We start from the raw sequence: 16853 nt of genomic DNA, 5'->3' as shown, positions 1-16853 counted from the left end.
CCTGTGTGTGATACTCTCCTCCCATGTGCGGGGCTCCGTCTGCAGACACCGGAGGTGGCCAGGCTTTTCCGTTACAGTCACGGACCGGAGAGCCTGCTCGCCGTCAGCTCTGCCGGTCCCGCGCTCAGGGGCTCGTGGTAGAACACACGGTTTTAACAGAAATAAGTGTGGACCAAAGTAAGATGTATCCTTATTTGTGGGTACGGGTTCTCAATTGGAAAATCTCAAGGCAATTAAGAAAGTGGCTGGATCCAAGCTAAGCTTACACTAAAAAGTGATACCATTTTTTTTTTACAGTGATTATAACTACTTTGAAATTTTATTGTGAAAAAACTCCACATTCACATCAACGGCAAGACCGTTGGCCACCTTGGGCTACATTTCACGTGACAGGTAAAGAATCTACATGTTTCCTGAAGGCGAAGGTGAAACTGAAATAACTGGAGAGACGCCCTTTGTTCCTGGGCGTGCCGGCCCCACTTCAAAGGATAAAATCTTCCTGAAATTATAAATAAGTTTGGTAAGAGTCTAATAAAAATGCCATTGGCTATCTGGAGGAATTATTGGACATACTGATATTCACATTGATAGAGAAAAGTAAGTATGTGGGAATTGCCGTGATATTTTTGGAAAAGGCTAGTAATGAAGTTTTTGACCCACTAGATATTAAAATGCCATAAACTTGACAAAACCAAAATAGTATCGCTGGGTCTGTAAATACCCCTATCCGTGGACACCTACTCCTCTATTAGTTAGAGAAACAGGGGTCCGCCATGGCTGAGCCGTGACCTCGCAAGGCCTATTTGTTGTCAAAGTAAGAGTGGCAGAAACCAGTGAGGCCGACTCAAAGGTCACCTCGGACAAGAGGGCTCCTCCTCAGCAAGACGGAGCATCCACGTTCCATAGAGGAAGATTCTTGCTTTTCTCCCGAGTCACCGACTTCAGAACACGGCCCTCCTGAGGTCTCCGTCTCAGCACAAGGACCACATCCTTCCAGCAGCTGAGGCCCGGAGTCGCCTGTGACAAACCCTTCTGTCCCCCACAAATCCCGAAGGCTCTGCTCCCAGTATGGATCCAGATGGTGACCGCTCCACCCTCCCCTCCCGGTCCAGGCCCTTGGCATGTCTGGCACAGATTCCTGCAACCGTCTCTCTACCTCCACCCTTAGTCCTTGTCCTCTGAGGGTGACCGTTTTAAAGTACACACGCATGCGTACATGCACACAGGTATTAACGCTGTCCTCCGATGGAGCGGTGAGCGAGGGCACAGGCAGGCACATAATTAGGGCTGGGAGACTTGCCTCCATGCGGGTCAGGTGTTCTGAGGTCAGGGGTCAGGACCGTGTGGCTGTGAGGGGTGCTTAGGAGAGCTGGTCTTGGAGCCCTGCTGGATGTGGCTGAGACGGTCCTGGATGTGAATCTGGTCCCTGCCCAACCCCTGGGTAGGGATCACAGGAACATCTGAGCCACATGGCATCCCAAGACCCCGAGGGGGTGCCGGACACGCACACAAGCAATGCACTCACGGAGGATGAACACCCAACACAGCCCAGTTATGGTACTGCGCCCTCCACAGACACCCTGGAGCATTTCCACCTGCTGGGCGCTCTTCCAGACACCGGGAGGTGCAGGGAAGAAGTAACCCTTCACGGAAGCCCGCCCAGGCGGCGTCCCTGGGGAAGAGGGGGGAGGCGAGTCTCTCGGGTGAGCAGAGTGGGAGGCAGAGGAAGTGCGGGTGCAAACTGACTGGATATCACCGTCCTCACTGAGCAAGCTGATGGTCGGTGGGCTGATGGACGGACGGACGGACAGACGGATGTGAAGGGCAGGAGGCTGGGAGCGGCCTGCAATCAGGGAACCAACAGGGAGGGGTGCCCTGGGGACTGCCCGCAGACTGAGTGCTCCTCTCTGTCCACCTGCCCTGTCCACCTGCCCCGAACGTAGCCAGGGGCCAGGCCTCACCAGAGCCGGGAGGGTGGGGGTGGAGGTGGAGGGGCTGGAGGGTGGCTTCCACGGGAGGCAGGCAGTGCCCTGCCTGGACCACAGCTCTTGGGAAGCTGCTTTTACTGCCAGGGGAGGCAGTCTCCTGCTCTTTGCAAAAGTAATCACTGCGCATTCACTGTAGAAAACTTGGACACTCGAGGCACAGAGAAAAAACAAAAATCACCAATGCCTCCCCCGCCCCGCCCCGTCCCCCACCGGTGGCACTACTGCCATCACTGATGTGCACGGGGCCAGACCATTGACCCGAAGGTCCCCAGGCCCTGAGGATGTGGCCCAACTGCTCCCCAGCCCATGGCGCCCAGAGCTACCGGCCCTTCTGAGGACAGAGGCTGGGGCTCTGCTGGGCGCCCACTTTCTGGTTCCCACGCTGCATTTAGCAAAGCTGCTCAGCCACCCCCGGCCTCCCTCAAACGACTGGAGACTCCAGGAAAGCACAGGTGGCTCTTGGTCTGATGCTTATGTGTCCCAGGCACATCTGAATGGGGAAAAATAGTGCTTTTTCTGTAACTAGAAAAAGCGTTTCTCCTAATCAGAAAACACACCACTATCTTCAGATGCAAACGTCACTTTCCAGCACTCACTAGCTTTGCATAAAAAGCCCCCACAGGACAGGAATCACAGCTTCAACTACGTGGGGAGGAAGGCGGGGACAGCTGGGGCCCCCGGTGCCCACCTCGCCCACACTAGTGTCTGGGACAGGAGCCCTGGGCCTGGGTCCTCAGTGCCGCCTCCCCTGCCCCCCACCCGTCTATTCGGGTCACTTTAAAAAAATTTTTAATCCTCACCTAAGGATATGTTTATTGATTTTATAGAGCAAGGAAGAGAGAGAGAGAAACATCGACTGACTGCCTCCCTTACGTGCCCCGACCGGGGATCGAACCTGCAGCTTTTTGGAGTACGAGACGATGTACCAACCAACCAAGCCACCTGGCCAGGGCTGTTCTGGTCACATTTTAAACGAGAAAAAAAGGGGGGGGGGCAGGGGGCAGCTTATGCACAAAAGGTCAGACCCATTTACAGGATTTTAAAGGAGTCTTGCCATTTATTCGAGGGTAATCACGGAAGCTTGTTTTACCAAAAACTGTCCCTCTAGACGTCACAGAGAAATACGGACCACCACTGCCACAAAGAAAACTCCTGTCCCGCCTTATGACTGCACCATAATGCCGGGAAAACACACAAAAGAAATACCGTCCCCATCTGTGAAGCACACAGTCATCAGAGAGCCGGCTGCTCACGCCTCACTTTTGCGGAGTGCTCCCCAGTTTAAAAGCACCCACCTCTCTCCTGGTGTGAAAGGCAAGTCACGGCTTTACAGCGCACACCTGCAGTTCTGAATCCTGCCATTTTGTGAACCGCCCAGGGGCTGCCCCAGTCGGCGGGGGTCAGGGGGCCCAAGCTGGGGACCAGCGCAGAATTCATCTGGAGCCCACGCCTTCGGCCCCTGCAGCCTGAGGTCTGACAGTGCCTCTGACCGGACGAGGGCTCCTCCCCCGCAGCTGCCCGCTGACACAGCGCAGTGAGAACCAGCCCTTGCCTGGGGTTCCCCCAGGGTCAAGGCTGCAGGGAAGATAGGGCTGGAGGGAGGGGCACGGCTGGAGGGCGGGGCGTAACTACAGGGAGGGGCACGGTTGGAGGGCGGGGCGTAACTACAGGGCGGGGCACAGCTGGAGGGAGGGGCATAGTTGGAGGGCGGGGCATAGTTGGAGGGCGGGGCATGGCTCGGGGGGAGGGGCGTAACTACAGGGCGGGGCACCGCTGGAGGGAGGGGCACAGCTGGAGGGAGGGGCATAACTACAGGGAGGGGCACGGTTGGAGGGAGGGGCGTAACTACAGGGAGGGGCATGGCTGGGGGAGGGGTGTAACTACAGGGAGGGGCATGGCTGGGGGAGGGGCGTAACTACAGGGAGGGGCACGGCTTGGGGAGGGGCACGGCTGGGGGAGGGGTGTAACTACAGGGCGGGCACGGCTGGGGGGCGGGGCGTAACTACAGGGCGGGGCGCAGCTGCCTGGGGGGCACCATTGAGCCACACTGCCCGGCTCCCGCGGAGCAGAACTCCGGAGAGGACTAGCCTGGCCCAGCAGAGTTTTAGGCACTCTTGTTTCAACACCTATTACAGGACTGAGTGCAGAAAAGCGCCCACTGCCCTGCCGACAGCGGTGTCTAGCCACCCTCTTGGCTGACTTATAAAACCTATTTTCCCTCAGTCATCTCCTAAACGACGTCTCCAGACAAAGGAAAGAGGGGGCGTCCGTCGTAGGGAGGGGGTATGGCTGGTCAGAGGGTCGGGAGCAGGGGGAGACGGAGCCGGGCACACCCACCTGTCTTCCTGTGCTGTGTGGCCTTCGAGGCCCGGCGGCTTCACCCTCCCTGCGGCCTGTGCCTCCGGGGTCCCCCACTGAAGAGGCGGAGAATGCCGCCCTGTCCCTCTGCTCTGCACCAGGCCAAGGGAAGGCAGCAGTAGGATGTGGTTGGGGCAGTTTTGAGTTTCCAGGGAGCAGGCAATAGAAGGGGAAGCGCTCAGAGGGCGGACGGGGAAAAGGAGTAGACTGGTCCGTGTGGGCGGCAAGGGGACACAGTGACATCCCTCCTGCGGGCGTCCAAGGTGGCAGCCGCCTGCCTGGGGGCAACAGGGCAGACAATGCAAGAAGACAAGGTCTCTTCAGGCTGACTGATCAGAAATACACTGTGTATTAACTTCACTCTGTGAAGATGATAATTAGCCAATCAAACCGCATGATTCTTCTGCTAAGTTTTGTTCGGAATACTTAGGAGACAAGTACACAGTTTCCCCACAAGTCTGTACAGGAGGGAAAGAAAGAGCCAAAGCAGGTAGCGAAAACTCCTAATTAGAAATACTCAGTAAAGAAGTGCTCCACTTCCTTTTAGAAAACAGTATAATTACTTGTAAGAATTGAAAAATTGTTTCATTTGATCAAATATTTTGATTAGCAAAGGAATTAATTGTACTGTATCTTCATTTGTATTTACGGTGACTAGATGAATGCTAAAAATAACAACAGCAGCAGAACTGCCTGTCAAAGACAGATAAAACATTAAAACCCAGATGGAAATGAAGCGGAAGCACCGAGGGCCGGCGGAGGGCCGGCGGACGGCGGGCGCCCAGACCCTCCTCAGGGACCAGGGCCTGACTCGGCGACTCCGACAGCCCCGCACACACACGCCCAAGGGCGCCCCGCGCCTGTTACGAGGCCTCAGGTCTTGGTGACTGACGAGCCGGCACCAGCAGCCCAGCAGGCTGTTTGCAGAGGTCAGGGAGGCACGCCGGGACAGCAGACGCAACTCCAGGTCTCCTGGCAGCGTCATCACTGCCCAGAACTGGGGTCCCCTACCCGGGCAACGAGTGACAGTGAGTCCTAAGACTCCAGAACTTCCTCTGGGAAGGCCACAGTTAAGTCATGCTCCCAGTCAACTGAACTGAGGCTTACTGAGACCCAGGGCTGGTGACGGACACGGAGACCCATGCCAGTGACCGACGCGGAGACCGGTAGCACTGGTGGCTCCTCCACCCAGGCGCCGGCTGGGGCATTATGAGTTTCTCAAAGCCTCCCCCGGCCTCTGCGGCACCTGTGTATATCCCTGCTTTGTGGACACAGTACGTGGGTTAGGCTCCTTGAGGTCAGGATGCACCCAGGCCCCCGGTTTCCCCCCCGCAGGCTGACAATGGGGCACATGACAGTCTGACTTCAAATCCCCACTCTTCCCAGTCTGTTGTGATTCTAACTGGCTACCCTGTACCCAAGAATACAGGAGCCTACCCAACATAGCAATGTGGTGGCTCATAAATACTGACTGAGGGCCTACTACGTGCTGGGCACTGCCCCGGACTCTGGGGACAGAGCAGGGAATGGCAGAGACCAGCCCCTGCCCTGGAGTGGCTGACTCTGGGATGCCCACCCAGGCAAGCGAGGAGGGGACCCACCCCAACAGCTCTGCCGCTCCACCTGCCTCCCAGAACCCTCTGCTCTCAGCCCCACCCCCACCAGCGGCTTCCTCCCGCTCTCACCTCAACCCGTGCTCCAGCTGGGCCCAGAGTGCGGGGCTCTCTCCACCTGGGTGTCTGCATACACCCAGGAAGTCCCCTCTGCCCATATCCACTCGGTGCAAACTCATCAGAAAGCCCTCTGTGCCCATCTCTGCCCCAGCATGGCAGTGTGAGGTCCTCCCCTCCCCTTCCCCCTCCCCCTTCCGCTCTCCAAGCTCAGTTCTGCCACTGCCCAGCATCCACAAGGGCTCTAGCCGAGCACCTCTGCCAACACCCGGTTCACAAACCCTTCAGCAGCATAAAATTGCCACAGAGTGCAGGGAAGTAAAAGGGAAACAGCCAAGCCACCCCTTCGACCCTTTAATGACTCCATAAACTCGTGGCTGAAGTCATTTACGAAACTGTTAAAATCAATCCTCTCACCCAAATAAATTCCACACCATATAATCACATCGTTACTAGACTTCAGACATTAGACATGCACTCACTGAAGTAGGAGAGGAAAAAAGGAGTAACGGTCACCAACATTTGGTGCTCACCACGTGTGATACCGTGCAAAACACCTCCCACAATAACTCAGTCCAAAGGACAAGCCTCGGGGACAGACACAAAGCCAGCTCCATCTGACGGGTAGGGAGCGGAGGGCGGAATCTGATCCCAGCCCTAGGGCTTCCGTGTGACCGGGAACAGATGTCCTGGCCTCTCTGGGCCCCAGTTTTCTCATCCGCAAAACATGGATAACGATGGTACCCACGCCTACAGGGCTGTCAGGAGGACTCGTTGGGCTAACTTACGCAAAGCGCTTAGGACGCACCTGCCTCACAGCACGTGCGCGGAGCGTTCCAGCCATCGTCTGGGTGCTGGGGTCTGACCGCGGGGACAAGCAGGTGGCAGGAAATGGCCAGGCACAATCACCAGGTGCTCCCGCCTTTTCCTCTCTCAGCACGGACCATTCACATTCAACCTCAGAGCAGAGACGGAACTTCCTGGTTTGTTCACAAGGGGTTGCAGCCATGTCTGTTGGAGTAGCCCTGACCACCGGGGACCGTGAGTGTGCTCAGTGGGCCTCCTGTTGCCCAGACCCCCGGCTGGCACACCCCTTCACATGTGCTGGAAGTTGGCAGTAAAGATTCCTCCAGTCAGATGGGGTGTCAACGCTAGGACAGAAGGAGCTCACCTGCCCGTCAGATGCCCACGTGTGTGACCATAATCACGGGGCTAGTGCTGGCTGTACTGGGGATGTGCTCTGCAAGTCTTTTTTTGGGACAATGACTTTTTGGGTTGACTCCTGGCTTCCTGATAGAGTCATGACCTTGGGCATCAGCGGTGCAGCTCAAGTCTAGTGACCATCTGATCAAAAAATCGCAATTGAACTAGACTGTGAATGAGACCGTTGTGGCCCCGAGGGAGTACACAAATGGGGCCCAGTGGCCTGGCTGGGCCACCGTCCTTGACTGAGAACATGTGGACAGAATCCCTCTGGGGCTGGGAACCAAGACAGCCGACCGAGATGCCATGGGGAGTGGCTGATACGGGGCGCACTGTCGGAGGAACTGTATGGGGTTCCTCGAAGCAGCTCCCTGAGACTGGCGGGGGGCCCCCACCACTGGGACACAGTGGGACAGGACTCAGTCCCTGCCCTGCCGGAGCAGGCAATGTTTAGTTCGGAAGAAATTCACTTACTCAAGTGTCCCTTGACTAAGTTCTACGTACTTCCACATCACTAGAAGTTCAGGTTGGATAGGCTTTCTCCCAGACCTCGCTGGATTCATGGTCACCTCTCGTCCTCTGCCGGGAACAGCTGTGATGGAAAGGGAGCCTCTTGGATAGAGGAGGGGGCGAGGTGACCACTCTCCGCTCCCTTCACATTTCTGCAAGAGGCATCGGAGGGCAGGCCACGCCCCCTTTGGTGGCCGCGCCCTGTGCTGCTTCCAGCAGGGTCCCTTCCAGCAGCTCAGAGCAGCAGGTGGCTGCCCACTCCAGTGGCCCTGGGGTCAGAGGGGGGACCACCACTCCTCAGTGGGAGGAGGCGCCAGGTCCAGGTGGGGCCCAGGGCGCACGGCAGGGGAGCTCTAGCCGACCCGGATTTGACCATGTGTCCCTTTAAGTGGTAGCCAAGTAACCCAGCAGGTCGTACCCCGCCGTTGACCAATCTGTTGCCTTTATTGCCAGAGTTGGCTTGAAGTAGACTATCTGTGTCCGTGCAAACGCCGGGACGCTGCTAGGACCCCTGCAGACACTGATGCTCGGGGAAGCAGCACCTACCGGGGCCGAGGTTCCCACGCTCTCCACCAGCAGGGCAGCCGGCTCACCAAACCCAAAGGGCTGGAGGGAGAGTCGTGGAGGCCTCAGGACGGCCTGGTCCCACGGGGCTGCCACCTGCCACCCTGTAGGCCTTCGGGGTCATTGTCGATAACCCTGTGCCTTGGCCTGTGCATGGCGGACCCCGCACCCGCCTTGCCTGGCCTGTCACTGCGGCTTCCCCCAGTGCCAGGCCCTCCTACGTTCTCTGTCACCACCTGCCACGCCCTCAGTGGTCTCCATGACAACAGGTAGTAAGTGTTCCCTTGGACAGTAGAAAGTGAGTAAATCGTAGGGGAATCACTTAAGAATCCCAGAAATTCTATCAAGGGGACTGAGCCTTTCTTGCCATCAGGAACAAGTGTAAATAACAGTAATGATGTATCTTAATAATTTACTTTATTATTAATCATAGGGTCTCTTCCTGGAAAGGAAGCTTCCCCCTCCTTTATCACGTTCATTAAACACCCACGGACACCATTACGTGCACAAGGAGAAGAAAGACAAACCGAGGTAACGCTGCTGGCGACCAATATAAATACGATGCTCATAGAAGGTCACAGACACTTTGATGTGCTTTACGGCCTCCTCTTCAGCGGAAACCTACATCCTTACTTTCTCTCCTGGAAAGGGAGACCCGTCTTCGAGTTACTGGGCATCTCAGGAGCGACCGGGAAGCCCGTGTGTCACAAACACACAGCGGGCAAGGACGTCATCGGCTCTCTGCTGGCTGGGAGGCGACAAGAGAATGCTCCGCACTGAATAAGGACATGTTTGGTGAAAAATTCCATTATTTCCATGGTAATAAAGTAGAAAGGTTTTATATGGGGGTCTACCGTGTCTTTGACCAATTCTGCGTCTATTCTGAGCATTATTTTTATGTTCATGGCAGATACTGAGATGGCACTTTAAGACGTAGAAGAAATGCTAAACAGAATAAGTCTCTAAAAACAAGGGGATGTTTGGCACACAGCATTTTGAAGGTCAAATGTGTTTCCCAGAAATAACAAAGATGTATTTGTGGAGGACGGAAATTCTGGTTCTGTTTTCACCCCGTTTGTGGAAACGTTATGAAGAAAGGAGTCCTGGGGCCACCCAGGGTGTGTCCCTGTCCTTCTTACTTTCCCCCCTTGTGGCGGTGTGACACTTCCGTCCCCCTACGGGCGTGCTGGCTCCCGGGGCGCCGGGCACAGTCCTCGCTCCCGCCTGAACAGACGGAGTCACCTTCGTGTCCTGTCAGCTCACAGGCCCGCGGGCCGACTGGCCTGGTCCTCAGACCCGGAGCCGCAGCAGAATGCCGCAGCAGGGCCAGGTGACTGAGGCGGCGCGGGGCGCGCTGGCCTGCCCTGGCCGGGGGCTGGGACCTGCGCCGGGACAGACGCTGTTGGAACTCAGCGGTGCTTCACGGAGCGGAGGAGCCAGGGGGCTGCTGCCTCGGGAGAGCCACACGCTGGACCAGAAAACGGCACGGCATCTACTCTGCAAGGAGCTCAGGCGTCCCGTGTGACAGGCACACGCGGCGGAAGATCGGCCGAAGCTGTTGAGGACAGACCTAGCGGTGCGCCCGCCATGAGAAGGGGACCGCGGGTGGGGTAAGACCCCATCTATGCTCTCGGGGATGTCCTCTCCCAAGGAGCGGACCCAGCTCGGCTCGGGACTGCTCAGGGGACAGCCTGGGCGAGGAGAGGCGGCCACCGCCTTACTTACATTTTGGTAATCTCCTCTTAATTACTTGCTGCCCGGAGGTCCCCAGAGGGAAAGGACGCCCGGTGGCATATTTAATGAGCTTGAGGATGGCGCGTTTGCTTTTTCCTGTCACTCAAAACGTGTCCCCCTTCTCTGAAGAACACCAGCCGGGATTAAGCTTTAGAAGTTGTCCAGAAGACACGACATCCTTACCATTCCAGCTACCCCGGAGGAAGCTGCCCCACGTCCCTGCTCACGGGTCTTGACCATTGGGAACCTGAGCTCTGGAGCAAGGGGTGCAGGACCCCAGTGGTCTGCCCGGCCACCACCCCCATCAGCAGATAAATAGGACCACAGAAAAGCCCACATATTCTGAAATGCCTGAGGCTCACACTTGTCCCTCAGGCCGTCCTTTCAGCCTCGAAGCCCCCGGCCCAACTGTCCTCCTGGGAAACGCACCCTGGTTCAGGCAAGAGCTGCTCGGCAAGGTCTTCCCACCCCTAGGCTGACCGCAACTCCAGGGCTGATACCACGTAATTCCACCCCCAACCACACACGGACCCAGAGGGGCAGGTGGAGGTTGTGTGGGACCCCCGGCAGGACCCTCTGTGCATCCCTGGTCCCAGGCCCCAGCCCCGTCTGGCCCACCATGCTGGCTGCTGTGACAATGAACACCAAAGCCTGCCGGCAGGAATGGTCAACAAAGAATTGCCGGAGGCTCTCAGGGAGAGGCGCAGCAGCATGGGAGCCGCCCAGGTCTGTCTGCCGCTGGGGGAACAGACGCGCAAAGTCCCGGTCTATACGTACACGGACTATATCAGCCTTAAAAAGAAAGGAAACTCAGACACCTGCTACCACCCGGAGGAACCGTGAGGACGTCGTGCTGAGGGAAAGAAGCCAGCCACAGAAGGACAGGTACTGCGTGACCCCACGTAGAGCAGGTGCCCAGAGTAGAAAGTCAAGCAGTGGGGGCCAGAGGCTGGGGGGGGGGGCAATGGGGACCTCGTGTGCGCTGGCAGAGGTTTAGGCTTGGAGCTGGATGATGGCAAGGGCCGCCCAGCGGTGCGAATGGGCTCAGTGCCCTGAGCTGTGCCCTTAGACACGGTTAAGATGGGAACTGTATGTCATGTGTATTTTGCCACAATAACAAGATGGGGGAAGAGGCGCTGAGGACAGGAGAGACAGCCTCCAAAGCAGCGTGGTGCGTGGGAAGGACCTGGGCTCTGACGCCGAAGCTGCCCGGTTCCGCCCCCGCTGAGCTGCCGGGCCTGTCTGTTTCATCGTGAAGTGGACACTGTCCCTCCGTCAGTGGGGACAGGTGGGTGAGAACATGCCCGGGAAGGGCCGGGGTCAGGGGGTCTCATGAAGCGGTAGTGGTGGTCGCTCTGGCCCTCACGGGTTTAGATGGCTGGGTTCTCTTTTGTACTTTCCCCGATTTTGCAAAATCTCCTCGGTGACTATGCATGTCTTTTAAAATCAGGATAAAGTATAATTCACATTACAAATAGCGAGGGTCACCGTAAACAGAGAGAAAAGACAAGGCAGGATCGGGAGGACGTATTTGCGACTCACATCTTGACGAAGGGCTGGAATCCTGTCGGGTAATTCGCAGACGGAGACGCAGAGTCCGGCCTCGCTCACCCTCAGGGCGGCAGAGACGAGAAGGCCTGACTGGACCGAGGGTCAGCGCGGGTGTGGGGCCTCAGCCAGCCCTGGCCAGGCCGGTGAGCGTGCTCGTGGCTGGCGGCCCCCCACGGCGGCACCGGGGAAGAGGGCTGCGCCCGCCCACCCAGCCTGCAGATCCGCGCAGGGTAACCGCCCCTCCGCCACCAGACACGCGCAGGAGATGGCCGCAGCGGGTGCCGGCACTCTGCTTGTCACGGAGGAAACCGCAAACAGCATGCGTGTGCGTTCCCAAGAGGACAGTCACCGAACAGCACTCTTCATCCCACAGCACACCCACTCTGTGGGCTGGTTCTGGGGCAGCTTCGGGGCATGAGCTAAGCCAGCGCGGAGCAGGGCCACATCTGACACGCACGGTATTGAGCAAGGGAAAAGCAGCGCAGAAGACAAAGTCTGCTATAATACCACATATGTACATGAAGCTTTATAACATGCAACCCAACAACACGGATTGTTTCGGAATCTCCACCTAACTGGCAAAGATAAAAAAAATCAGTCTCCAGAGGAGAAAGCACAGCGTTTAGGGCCCAGAGTCGGGGCCAGACTTCCTGGGTTCACAAGCCAGCTCTCCCACGCTCCGTCGGCGTGACCGTGGACAGGCTACTTACTGTCTCTGTGCCCCGGCGTCCTCGTCTCTCAAGTGGGGTATTACTGGCCTGTCCTCGGAGGGATATCGAAAGGATCACACGCGTTAATATACACGAAGGCCGAAGAGCCGTGCCGGGCCCTCGGAGAGCGCTATACAGGGCCTGCTGCTGTTACATCATCAGCATAATAACCCTCAGACCTTAAAAACCTCCACGCTGTTTGCCCCGGTAATCGCATTTCTAAGGGTTTGTCCCGGATCAGGGAACAAGGATTTGTGAATGGAGGTAGTCGCGGTCGGAAGTGGCCCAAGCGTCCAGCTCCAGGGCGGCAGTTAAACACATCTTGGTAAAGGCTGTTGTGATTTAGTGTCTGCCTCATTTCTGCATGTTTCACATGTGTTTGCTCCCTGCGCCCACCCCGCCGTGAAGGCAGGGACATGGCACCTGTGTATCCATACTCAGCACGGAATGGTGATCAAAGAAATCTGCTGGTTTAAACTACATTGTAATGATTTCTAATGATGTGGGCCCATTTATGTTTAGAAACCAAGAAACAGCCTAGGGATATACAGCTTGTGCAGCCAGAGAAGCAGTCCTGGGAAGGAATAGAGCCCTGTGGTCAGCTACCTCTGCTCCTCCAGGAAGCCCTCCCTGACTTCCCCTGGGAACTGCTGAGTACACAGCTGTTTAAGCCCATCATCTCCACACTTCTACCCCACAACTGACTGATACATGGCCCAGGGCCTGGCACATAGTGGGTCCTCAACAAACGCCTCCCGAGTGGGTCTCAGTTCCTTCCCTGCCGCTCACAGCCTAATGCACAGTGGGCCTTGCTTCTCTGGACAGCAGATTACTTTCTGGACGCAAGATCCTGAGCATTCTAAAATAACCGGACCAAAGCAAGCTCCCAACCTCCTTTGAAAATAAAATAATAACTTTCAAATGAAGTGAAAGATACATATTTACCTTCACATTACTCTGTGTAGAATTTATACCAAATTTTCACTTACAATGAGCTAATTCCATGAGGTGATTGCCAATTTATCTGACATGGTTTTAATCAATTAGGCACTTTGCAAAGACTAATTGTAGCTCTCTTTCAAAAAGAGAGGCGTATGTGCTGCACGCATCTTACCTCTTCAAGAAGACAGGTGAAACTCTGGAGAAAGTACTTCCAATTTATATAGGGGGTGAGATGAATCCTCAGTTTTCTCAGGAAATAATGGTACTGGTTATCTGTGAGTCTGTAACAGAAATCCTTAAGAACTTGTCCAAAATCTGAAGCCTTTACAAACCCAGAGTCCTCTTTGTCCAGGGCAGCAAATGCCTACAAAAGGAAAGCATACGCTACTGTCAAGGGAAGGTGCCCAAGAATGTTTTTCTTAAGTATCGCTTCTCCTGAATGCAAATGAAACCAAGTGTGTGCAAGTCCCCCGTGAATTCTAAATTACTGAATAAACGCGCCGTGCTTGAAAGGAAGGCTGAGACAGGAAAGCCCTATGTGCACAGAGTAAGAGCTGGTGTGTCGTGGGGAGACCAGCTTTGTTCACTCCTGTTTGCATACGAGTTGGGAGGGGAGAGAAGAGGAACCCGGGCCCCCAGTAACTTGCCCGAGCTCTCTCCATCATTAAATTCCCCTGAGCACAAATCACCTTAACAGGAGGCTCAGGTGCAGTCCCACTGTGCCGAAAGGGGGTGGAGGGTGGGCAGGGGTCTCCAGGTATAGGACTCTGACATGGGAAGTGGCCAGGAGGAGAAGGGACCACCCACCCCATCACACTGCAGCCCGAGGCTTGCACCCTGAGGCTGCTGCCCTTTGCCCACTAGCGGCCAAGTTGCATGTGCCCTGGCCTCGCGGCCTCATGGGCGGGCCCCCGGGGCCTGGGGCCGGAGCCAGAGGGGCCGGGCAGACAGTGCCAACCCAGGAGCACAGCAGTGAAACAGAAGTGCAAAAATGTGCTATAAACAGAAAGCACATTTTTTCCATCTGTCGAAACAAAATCATTCATTTTTATTGCACAAGGAAATCAGTATCAAGCGGTAGGTTAAGATCTTTCTCTGCAGGAACCTAATGCGCGCGCAGACCCCACATCAATTCCCCTTGCAGTGGGTGCTCACACCGAGCTAATTAGGCATGGCCCCTTCCGCCCGCAGGCGGGGATACACGTGTCCTTGAATTAACCTTAAAGTACTCCACGGCTTCCCGCCTGCATTCAGGCTGTGGGAATGGGAGGCAGCTGTGCACTGAGGTGAGAACCTCTGGCCGTGGTCGGGAAGTGGACTCTGTCACTCAGCATAGGCTCTCAGCCTCTCCAAGCGCAGCTCTGTCGACATAAACAGGACTTCGCAGCTCATGCTGCTCTGAGTTTTACTATGGCGACCCGAACACACACCTGTCCAGGTACCTGGCACCGGGGGCGTCTCAACAGCAGCCAAGAGCAGTCATACAACGCGCACACCCGAGGGAGCGTTTCTTGCTCTGAGGGCGTCAGGAGGCTTTGCAGGCTATGACATGAGCCCGTGAGCTCAGAGGACCTAAGAGGTCACCTGGGACCCGCTTCCCTAGGCCTGCGGGGCTCCCCCTGGGCCAGCTCAGCCTGTGAAGCCCCAGGGTAGGTGCAGGAATCAAACCAGACAAGGGATTGTTTGTTCCGTCCTTTCAGAAACAAGGTGCATTTGAGACGCACCTGCAGTGATGTGCAGAAACGCAAGCCTCCAGCCAGTGCCTCTGACAGCCGTCCTCCGACACGCCCCTCCTCACGGCATCCCGGGCCCTCCCTGCCCCGCTGCGGCCCGCCTGCCACTCTCCCGGCCAGGGAAGCCCTCTCAAACCCAGCCTCCTAGGGGTGTTTCTCAGAAGCGACAGCCGTGGCTTCTCCCAAAGGCTCTGTGGGCCTCAGGCTGAGAAATGCCCTGACGGGTGCTCTGGGGGCCACTGGAGGTGAGAAGGGGGCACGCGGCCCTGGAGATGGATTCATTCAGCCAACTACTGAAGAGCCTGAAAAACAGGCTGATATTTAGGGGTCAGAAAGTGTCACCGCTTCCCGTGAAAAAAACAAAACAGAAAACACCCAGCAATGCTGGGCCCATTTTCAGCTCAGCAGTGGTCCCTGGGCCGCGAAGCAGCGGTCCTTCCCGCAGGGCGGTGTCTCCGGCTTGGCCCGCCCTGGCCTCGTGCACACTGACCCTGGCGCCGGTCCCCACGTGTTTCACTCTGGGCCCTGTGCACGGGGCTTGCAGACCCCGGGACCCGGCGGGCTCGGGCAGGAGCCCCGGTGTGGCAAGGTGGGCAGGTGGGTATTCGATCTGACTTTTCTTTCGATCATCAGTAAAGTGAAGACAAACACTGAATCCTCATGAGACTCCCTAGGTGAGAAACTGTCTGCTTTGCAAGCTGAAGGTGAGCTGCCTGCCCTGTCCCTCCGTCCCTCCGGAGGCTGGGACCGCAGAGCTTTGCCTCCCTGCACTGAGAGGCTGCTTCCCTGCGGGGACAGAGTGAGCGCCTGGCTTCCAGGTGAGGACCCTGGCACCTGCAGACGCGGGACAGCCCACCGTGACCGGCCACTGGGCAGTGCGCCCCGGCACTGCCCGGACACATGCGCTCCCACCGTGGCTGGCACGACCAGCCCTCTGCAGGCGGCACTTCTCTTTCTGCCACTGCTGCAAAGGGGACTCACGTGTCCTCATAGGAACATGGCTGAGGGCGTTTCCCGAGGACTCTGACACAGGCCCCAGCATCGTCCCCGCATGTTCCAGGTCTCGGCACGCTCTCCATGTGTGTCACCCAAATGTCAACCTAAAATCTGTGTGCTCGGCGGTGTCCCTCCTTACACCCTCCCCATCCCAGGCAGTCCTCACAGCGAGGCTCTGCACTGCAGCCCAGCCCTGGGCAGCCTCTGCAAACCACCCACGGTCACGCAGCTCCACGGCTGGGGCTCACGGACATGCTGCGCCCATTCTCACCCCAGGGCCCCTGTCCTCTGTCCCCTGTCCCCTGTCCTCTGTCCTCTGCCCTCTGCCTGGAAGCCCTTGCCCTCACCTCCTCCCCAGCGTCTGCTAAACCCTGAGCACTTCCGCCTCAGAGAACTCATGCTGGGGGCAGGCAGTCACGGAAGCTTCCTACAGAGCAAACATCTGCTCAGAGGAGCAACGTGACCTTGACCAGCTCCTCTGAGTGCTGGTCCCCCATAGGAGTGCCGAGAGGGGCAGGGGCCTCGGTGTCATCTTTCATGGATGGACGGAGCACCGGGGCCTCAGTTCCCCCAGGAAAAGCCCGTGGCCGTCTGCCGTACCGTTAGCAGGGCCGGAGCGGAGGTGGCCACGACTTTCTGGATGTTCTTCAGAACCTCCTCTGGGTGCAGCTTCGCAAAATCGATCGGTGCACCCGTTTCCTTTCCTGTCGGCTCAGGTCCTGAGAGCTCGCTGTTCTCCACTGCTCTCAAGAAGTCAAGGTAATTGATGGAATTATTCTGCCAGGTGATTCCCCAGCTTGTCCCCAAAGGAAAGAAAAAGAATATAGTAATTTAAAAGGCCCCATCACCTATTCAATCAACACGCACTTGCTGAGCACAGAACGGTGTGGAGGG

General features: G+C 56.8%; 1 protein-coding gene across 1 annotated transcript in view; it reads right to left on the bottom strand.

Moving 5' to 3' along the window:
* Positions 1–16853, bottom strand: part of EFCAB6 (EF-hand calcium binding domain 6) — a 162406-nt gene that overhangs the window by 13533 nt on the left and 132020 nt on the right. The window contains exons 25-26 of the mRNA XM_090272278.1: positions 16560–16755; positions 13403–13594 (exon numbers count right to left, since the gene is read on the bottom strand). Of these exons, the coding sequence (XP_090128404.1) occupies positions 13403–13594; positions 16560–16755 (388 nt within the window). The remainder of the gene's footprint in view (positions 1–13402; positions 13595–16559; positions 16756–16853) is intronic.

This window comes from Furipterus horrens, unplaced genomic scaffold (genome assembly GCF_987537825.1).
Source record: "Furipterus horrens unplaced genomic scaffold, mFurHor1.1.pri manual_scaffold_4, whole genome shotgun sequence".
Classification (NCBI taxonomy): Eukaryota; Metazoa; Chordata; class Mammalia; order Chiroptera; family Furipteridae; genus Furipterus; species Furipterus horrens.
Note: the sequence above shows the minus strand (reverse complement) of the source record. Positions and strands in the feature narration are given on the sequence as shown.